At 40.7% G+C, this 9,553-nt stretch overlaps 1 protein-coding gene across 1 annotated transcript; it reads right to left on the reverse strand.

The window, feature by feature from the left end:
- Positions 1 to 179: 179 nt before the first annotated feature.
- Positions 180 to 6,313, reverse strand: LOC119263988 (polymeric immunoglobulin receptor-like). Its single transcript, XM_037540935.1, has 3 exons — positions 6,237 to 6,313; positions 2,473 to 2,817; positions 180 to 557 (listed from the first exon to the last, which is right to left on the reverse strand). The coding sequence occupies exons 1-3, from the start codon at positions 6,310 to 6,312 to the stop codon at positions 199 to 201; spliced, it is 780 nt and encodes a 259-aa protein (XP_037396832.1). The 5' UTR covers position 6,313; the 3' UTR covers positions 180 to 198.
- Between the last annotated feature and the right edge of the window lie 3,240 nt (positions 6,314 to 9,553).

Genomic DNA, 9,553 nt, shown 5'->3' on the forward strand with positions numbered 1-9,553 from the left:
GTCCGATTTTAAACGACTTTTTCTGTTTTCAGAGATTTTATTATCTACATTGTGTTCAGTGATGAAAACACTTTCCAGCTGTCTAATCACAGCAGTCACATCTGCACCAGCATCACATTCCACAGCTCCAGCTACTGTTACTGTTCTCTTCAGTCTTACAGAGAGAAGCTTCTGGAAACAGATTGGGTGCTGAGTCAGTTACGCTGGTGCAGTGCGGTCAGTACTGAAACTGTATGATGATTTGACCGACTGACCTGTGACATCCAGCCGGACAGATTGCTCGTCCTTCTCATCAGCTCTGCAGGTGTAGACTCCAGAGTCCTCTTTAGTCAGATCTGAGATGAGGAGAGAGAAATTTCTGGAATGCTTTTGGTCGAACATCCAGACTCTGCCTCTGTAGGATTCTGTATCATTAGACACTGCAGTCTGATCTTTAGTCCATGTGACTCTGTCAGGGTTGATCCTGTGTTGGTCTGGGGGACAGGGACAGGGCAGTAGAACAGACTCTCCTGGAGATCTGGAGAACGTTCTCTCACTGTCACTCAGCACAGTACAGCCTGCAGACCCACAAATACAGACACACACATCACCACCATCTCAACACCAACAGCACAGTAACCAGTTCTCTCAGTGGTCTTTACCACTGTTACCCCCTCTGTTCACATCAGCTGGATGTGATTCTGTCACACCGTCTCTCGTTTAGTGTTATTTAATTGGCTGGTTTGATGAAGTTTATCAGTCAGGGTTCTGCTTCGTTCCTGTCATTATAATTCAGCCTCAAAGCTTTTATTGATCTAACATCACAGTAATGATGGAAGCTTGGCTACATTAAAAAACATATTTTTGTAATATTTCTGTATCAGACAGACGAATAACGCTTTACATTAAGGGTTAATTATTAACTGTTATTACTCATTATTAAAATATCAGTGCTTAGTTTATTTCATTTCATCACAATTTTCTTGAACTCTCTACATAACACTGACATAACTATGCCTTAAACATGTCATGTTGCTGGTAATTACCCTCACAGATGCTATAATCATATTATATTATATCATATTATATCATGTTTATGTCACATGATCATTTCTGATGTCTGGTCATAAAAGATTATGTCATGTGTCATAATGACATTATTAACAGTGATGGTAACATGACACTGTTATTAGGGATGCACTGATATGGGAATTGTGGGCCGATGCCGATATTAAATATCGTTCATATTCATCTCTGCTGATGATGATTCATAAACATTTACAGTCTGAAGGACATTTTCAGTGAACACTGTGGAGTTTACATTACAGAGAAATCTAATATTCATTTCTGTAGAGTTTGTAACGCAGTTTGTTCCCAGTTATTGAGTAAATAAGCTGGAACTAACGACTGAACGCCGATCAGTAAAGCTTTACAGGAACTGCATGTATATGAAGTGTTCATGGCTCATTCATAAACAGTACAGTAAGGATTCATTACAGTTACGTCCTTTAGAAACATTCATTAATGAGTGATGAACATTTCATGTTATGAACTGGAAACACAGTCAGTGATGCTCAGTGTGACCTTCATGATAATCTATTGAGAACATGAACAGTTTACTGAGCTCACTGTGAGAGAAATCCAGACTACATTCATTATTAATCAGTGTTTATTGGCTTTAATGACTAAAATGAAATCCAAACAAACTTCAACATCTACTCTTACATTAAATTCTCCTGTAGCATCTTTTATTAAGTGTGCAGTAATATTACACATCCAGGCTCATCACCTCATGAAATATTAGTGAATATCATCACTGAATTATGTATATAAATGTGAAATGTCATTCATTTGTGTGTCATGTTTTTAAAGAAATATCAATAATAGATCAGTAATAAATGCAACATGGATCTCTTGAATATCATGTGCTTCACATCATTTGTTACCTGAGAATAAGTGATGTGTATTTTAATGGAGTTCATGCTCCACATCACTGAGTGCGTATTCGATTCATCACATTATGGATTCATTATTCATTAATGAATCAATTTAATGTGGATTTTTAAAATGCTGATGTCATTGTAATGGACTGTTAATGTACTGGTTATGAACATATCATGAATGTGTTGTGTACATGTAGTTACTGTACAGCATTACTCAAATATCAGTTAACAGACTCAATTACTTTAACCTCTTAATGAGGCACTATGTATTAACATATAGATATAAAAATAATGATATATAAATAATGTTTAAGGAACACTTAACTAATGCACCAATTCTTTTCACCATAATTAATCATTTGTGACCCAACTTCAGCAGCTCTACTGATCTACAGGACATTCATCTACTGTCAAACATCCACATAAACTGCAGGAACATGTTTACTTTATAAATAAAAGGTTACAAATACATGATGATTAAATTTCACATACCTTCTCAAACTTCACCCCCATCAAACAGAAATCCTGATTAATCCTCTGTTAGACTTACCTGTGGAGACTTGGAGAAAGACGGCTCTGTTATATTTCCCGTTGTTCCCACACAGATACGCTCCTTCATCTTCCTCAGTGAGGTGGGAGATGATTAGAGCTACAGTTCCTGGTTTATTCTGATTCAGTATCTGAACTCTGCCTCTGTAGCGTGGATTCTGACTGCTGTCCTCTGGAAACACTGAGTGATCAGCTCTGTAGTCGCCTGGTGTGAACTTTCTCTTAAATCCCCACTGAACTGTCTGAGGATCAACCTTTGTTTGTTGTGTGCAGGAGCACGGCAGCTCCACAGAATCTCCAGCAGATCTGGTGATGGTGTCTCCCAAACCTCGCTCTACAGTGCAGCCTGCAGAAACACCACATCACCAAGAACTTGGATTAAGCATTTTTCATCATATTTTAGAACATAAACTCAAGAACAACCACAGTGAACCTCATAAAGTGCGCGTGCGTTCATGCTGCCTGTTCCAGCAGCTCCCGTTCGTGTTTTTTTCATTTTTCTTCTTAACTTTTATCTTTTTAATAGTTTATTTATTTGATGAGGCAAGTTAGTGAAGCTGTCCCCTTTTGAAACGCGCTGAAAGTCTTGGTCTGTTTTTTCACCGTGAAAGTGCTTCTTTCTCTCTCCTGGTCCGCTGGCCGCTTTGTTTACACATGGGATCAGCTGATCGCACTGAAGCCGGTCGGCATGGCGACCAGGACAATGAATACCCCTGAAGGGTTTTGGAGACGGATGCACAGGGGATGCAGAGGAGGAATAAACCAGTGCACGGGGAAAGCGAGGGAGAGACGGCGGAGGCTTATGGAGAAGAGGTGATATCCCTCCGTCTCCCCTCCGTCATCATGGGCAACGTGAGGTCGCTGGGTAATAAGATGAACGAGCTGACAGCACTAGCCAGGAGTCAGAGGGAGTACCGGGAGTGTAGTCTAATGTACTTTTCGGAGACATGGCTACACCAGGACATCCCGGATGACAGTGTTTCAATCGTCAGCGTGTGACGTCATTTATTCAACTACAGCACGTCTCCAAACTCAACACCTGAGTTTCTTTATCACAATATCAGGTGACTTTAACCACGTCGCTATGGCCAAAGCATTACCACACTTCACTCAGTATATGGCCTGTCCCACCAGAGAGGAAAGAACACTGGACCTGCTGTATGCAGGACGCATACCGCTGCTCCCCCCTCCCCCCTCTGGGTAGGTCAGACCACAACTTGATGAACCTGAGCTCCTGTTATGTGCTGCTGGTGAAGAGTCAGCCTGTGACCAAGCGGACAGTGAGTAGATGGTCTGGGGAGACTTACGAGGCACCGCAGGATTACTATGAGGCTACTGATTGGTCTGCACTCTGTGAGCCGCACAGAGAGGACATCGACGGGCTCACAGAGAGCATCACGGACTACATTAACTTCTGTGTGGACTCCACTGTCCCAACCAGGACTGTTAACTGTTACTCAAACAACAAGCCGTGGGTAACAAAGGACATTAAGGCTCTCTTCAACAAGAAGAAGAGGGCCTTCAGAGTGGGAGACAGGGTGGAGGTGAGACTGATCCAGAGGGAACTGAGGACAGCTATCAAGGAGGCGAAGGACAAATATAGACTGATCCACAAGGCCAGTGATGTTGTGGGTGTGGAGCTCAAGACTCATTCTACCGAAATGACCACAGAGCACCACAGGAGGTCATTCTTACCTGTGGCCATCAAACTCTACAACTCCTCTCTCAGTGTGTGATTCACAAAGTGTGGTTCATCTGTGCAAAACTCAATACCACACAGTTCATATGTGTAATAATAATCATAATTGTGCGCAAAAGGTACAACTGCACTCAGAGGTACAATAACTTGAACTGCTTTATACTGGATGTTTCATATTTACTATCACAGTCTTTACTATATTCATAAAAACTTAAATCTCATGCACATATTGCAAATTTCTCTTCATCTTTGATTTAAATTATTAAAGTGTTTATTCTTTTACATAAATGTTTGCAACTGTAACAACTGCAATTTCCCTCTGGGATCAATAAAGGATTCTGATTCTGATTCTGATTCTGAAGGTGTCAAAACGAGCTATAATGTGTTGAGATACGACAATATATACACACACAACCAGGCCTCTAACTCTACATAGACGCTCCCTTTTTGTCACGTGTGTTTAGTGACAGTGACTGATGTTGAGAAGTGTCTCGGCTCACTGCGGTGAAGATTCAGTGTTAAAGTAAACAGCGTAGCTACTGCAGATTTCTATAAATGAAATATTTGAAAAAATAAAAATGGAAAATGTCCACATTAAAACAAGCCCACAAGGTTCTTTACTGCACTCTACAGTGATCAGGTGTAACATTGTGACCGCCTCCTTGTTTCTGAGCTCATCGTCTGGATTGATATCCAGTTTTAATTACTTTAATGTTTACCTTAAAAAAAAGTTCATTACAAAAATGTCCTGTGCTTAATGGCCAAGCGCTGAGCTGTTAGATCCTATTGTTTTGAACTAAATATCTCCCAAAATATAAAACTCAGCACTGAACATTAAGAATCATCACTACTGAAACACATACTTGAGTTCCACTTAAAATTAGCTGAAAGCGTCACTGCTAGGCTCAGTCAAAGCCACAGGATTTTAGTCTAAATTTGAATCAATCTGGTAAAGAGATTCATATCCAGCTCTGTGAAAAGTCAGCGTTAGAAACTAAGATGGCCAATGTTTTTCTGAGTTATACATCACGGCTGATCCAAGACCTACAAATGGCATTTTTTAAAGCATATAAAGAAAAACGACAGAACTTCTCAGACAAAATTCAAAAATCCCAAATAGACTTTACAACAAAGCTGAGAGTGAATCTCGCTCAAGACAGGCACAGCAAGCATGACAGAAAGGGAGCTAATAGAGTTCAGGGGTATCACTTCAGAATAAGAGGACTCTCATCACGGGTTTTACAAATGGCTCAGGTTCTTTAGAGCCGGGTTTCTCAACCACTGGGCCGTGGACCATAAGTGGGCCAGAAAGCACACTGTGGTGGTCCTCGGGCCTATACTGCTGTGACATGGTCTGCAGTGGACCATCAGTGGCATTTCGTAATAAACGTAAAGTAAAAATGTTTCCACATGGTGAACGATATTAATACAAGTTCTGCAACAGCAGTAAACAAAGGCGCTTCATAGTTTTTGGCCCATAAACAAAATACACTCTTCCTGAAGCTTCACTCGTCCACTTGTGAGCGACTGGTGTAAATTGCATAGCATGAAAATTCAGCTTAATTTTCCAGTGTATAGTTACCACTATAAAACAAGCTCACGTCAGTCCAATGGGTTGATATTTCATATTGAGTGAGACATTGTTGTGTATTGCAGGGTAGACAGTCAAGCATTGCTAAGTGTGTAAATAGGTGAGTATAGGGAAGAATTTGTGCCACATTACAGTGAAAACTACAGAGAAAAGCATGAAATGCGATGCTTTTCTGTAGTGATGCGCAGAATTTCTGCCAAAATGAAAAGCAAAACCTTTATTATATTATCAGAGCTTTTTATTTACGTTTGATTTCACAAAATGCTGAATTGGTGTCTGAATTGAATACAGTCCACCTTGACGTGTGATCAATACAAGACAAGATCAGAGGAGAAAGAGTCAATAAAGACACGATGATAACAGCATATCTAGAACCTGAACTCTTCTACAGTTCACTACAGTTCACTGTCTACAGTTCACTACAGTGCAGCAGTGATGCACATGAAGAAGAACTCACACAGTCGTGTGGACTCACCTGAAGATTCCTGCAGCACAGAGTAGAGGAGAAACACACAGAGCCACATCTTTACTGAGAGAACGCCGCTGTTCATCTCTCTCTCTCTGGTTTAGGAGTGTCCACTCTAAGAGAGTGAGAAGTGACACAGACATTTTTAGTCTCCAGCCTACTGACCACATCCTGAGAAAACCTCTGCTTCTTTTTCTGCTGAGAGGCTGAAATAAAGAATCTGCTCATCACAATACAAAGTTATCCAGCAGATGTTATGAGCTGTCATGATAGATTATGTCTAATAATATAACAAACTTTAAAATATAGTAAAATATATTCATTGTTGTAGTTTTTCTCTGAAAAGAAAGTATTTAATTTTAATGAATGTAAAACATCACTAAGTGTGCCTAAGCTCTGTTATACTATACGCTCATTGATCATTAATGAATACGTAAAATGGACTTTTCAAATTGATGATGGAGTCATAATGGTGTTCATGAATGACCCCTGAAAGCTCCATGTTCATGTAATTACTGTAAGTCTCCCTCCTTTAACTCCATATTATCAGTACATCTATCTATCTATCTATCTATCTATCTATCTATCTATCTATCTATCTATCTATCTATCTATCTATCTATTCTGTTCATTTTCCTAACCTTAAGTTTGTGATATGTCGCCATCTACTGGTCCCTTTTGGAACTTTTTAATTGGACATTTTTGGATCCTACCTTGATTGTGTAAGGAGTTAATTAACATCTCATCACTAGAATTCCAAAGAAATTCTATTCATTAAAATTTCCATTCAGTCAAATACAGCAGAACGAGTATACTCCAAGTATCCATCCATCCATTTTCTAAGCCGCTTCTCCATCAGGGTCGTGGGGGGTGCTGGAGCCTATCCCAGCAGTCATCGGGCGGAAGGCAGGATACACCCTGGACAGGTCGGCAGTCCATCGCAGGGCAGACAGACAGACACAGACAGTCACTCACACCCAGGGGTAATTTAGCATGTCCAACTGGCCTGACTGCATGTCTTTGGACTGTGGGAGGAAACCGGAGAACCCGGAGGAAACCCACGCAGACACAGGGAGAACATGCAAACTCCCCACAGAGAGGACCCCGGTCACCCGGCCGGGGAATCGAACCCAGGCCCTCCTCACTGTGAGGCGACAGCGCTACCCACCACGCCACCGTGCCGCCCTACACTCCAAGTAATTTCTCTTTATTTTGTGTCCCTAATTACTGTGTAGTTACATGTTAACAATGCGTGCAACAATAATGTAACTGCTGGTGATGCGTTCACTGTTACAGATGGATTACAGTTGCCCAGCTTATGTAATTATACCAGGTGATCTTATTATACAAGTGTATCTTTTACAATCAGAAAAGTCTTATTGGAAAAAAAAACGTCTTTAAATAAGGTCTTATTTACCTTTTAGACTTGTGTAATTACATAAGATAATATATGTTATTATAACTACATGTGCTGTTGCACTTGTGAGTAAAATACATGTGTATTTGCAGAAGCTGTCCTCACCCTCACTCGGGGCTGAAGTGACAAAGCTGAAAAAAGCCTGCTGTGAAAGAGTACATTTATGGGCGGAGCTTGGATGGGTCCATTTTGGCTTCGTGTCAATTCTGTTTACGCCAGTATTTCTCAGAAAGTCTAAAGGACTGAAGCCACACCCTTAATGTAACTATACCACATTATCATGATTCAGCATTTCTCTGCCAAAACATTCAGTACAGTTACTGCTGAACCTTAAGCAGCCCAGGAGATAGAAAGAGGAGTAATGTTGGTGGAACAGACTGTTGTGAAATATGTGAAGGTTTGGATGATGTTTTGTTGACACGGACGTGTTACTGGTATAGAGAATTCCACATGAGAAGAACGAGACATGACAACGAGTTTAAGGAAAGTAATGAAAGTGAATATATTGTCTGATCAACAACCACATACATATAAAAATACATCGCAAACAAATAGTTACAGTTGTGTTCAAGACCTCTTCAGTGGTATAAGGCTGTACTCTGGGCTAGGTGCCTTATTTTTCTCTTTGAACTTGTCATTTTCTTCACTGCAGGTGTTTGAGACCAGGAATGCCCACGACAGGAGCAAGTCAAAATGGAGTTTTCTTTCTGGACCATCTGAAGAAAAGACCTTCACCACATAAACAATAAAGAATCAGTCCACTTTAATGCTGGAAACTCCAGCTTATGTGTTGGTAACATTTGTCACGTTTGGACAGTCTTCAGTGCACGGATGCAGTGACCCACATGTGACCATCTTGCTCTTGGTACAGGGCTGCACCAAGGCCTTGGTGACGAGCGTCTCTATGCAGAATGTAGAGTATCTGAGGATTGGAAAACCTGTACACTGGGGCAGTAGTTAATTTCTCAATGAGTGTGTGGAAAGCTTCACATTGGTGTGTCCACTTTCCATCCAAAGGCTTCTTGAGATCAGCAGAGGAAGCTGGTTTGGATGCTCATGTTTTTCAGTGGAATACAGCCAGCTGCCAGGTCATTGAGAGGCTCTGCAATTTTAGGATAATCTCTGACAAATCATCTGTAATATCCTGTTAATGCCAAATAGGACTCTGTGCACATTGTTATTTATCAGCTTTATCAGCAAGGCTGTCAGCACAGAGATCTTCCCTGGGTCAGTTTTTAGTACATCCATAGAGACAATGTGTCCCATATATTTGACTGATTTCATGAAAAATTAATCTGCAGAGAATTTTAAATCAAACTCATATAAAACTTTCATGAGGCACTCGAAAAAACCAACGAGGTCATCAAGAAACGCAATAACTTCTTTGAGCTGCCAGCTGCATATACATTTTCCATGATGCGCTGAAATGTACTAGTTATGTTAGCATTCTCCCAGAATTTCCATTGGTGTTAGGAATGCTGTTTTAGGCTTGTCCTTCTCTTCAACCTCATCCTGATAGTAGCCAGATTTTAAGTCCATAACAGAAAACCACTTCAATCCAGTTGGTGCTAAAAATGTCTCTTCCATGTTAGGAAGCTCATATGCATCTTTAATGGTCTGATTGTTAAGCTTTCTGTAATCAACGCAGAGAGGGATTGTACCATTTTTCTCCTTCACAGCAACTATTGGTGGAAATGTATTGAATTGTGTTGAAATATGCCTTTTGAGCAATTAGGCTTAAGGATGATTGTAAATGTCACAGTGGCCGAGAGGTAGCGGGATTGTTTTGTGTCTCATGAGATAAGAGGAAGTGACCTCGCTATGAGAACAGAAACAGAGTGTGAAGATAAGAGGCAGCGAGAGAGCCGTACCGCCTAGCCACAAGGCTACGGGTCGGATCTGGATGTTC

Source organism: Pygocentrus nattereri, chromosome 9, assembly GCF_015220715.1.
Source record: "Pygocentrus nattereri isolate fPygNat1 chromosome 9, fPygNat1.pri, whole genome shotgun sequence".
Classification (NCBI taxonomy): domain Eukaryota; kingdom Metazoa; phylum Chordata; class Actinopteri; order Characiformes; family Serrasalmidae; genus Pygocentrus; species Pygocentrus nattereri.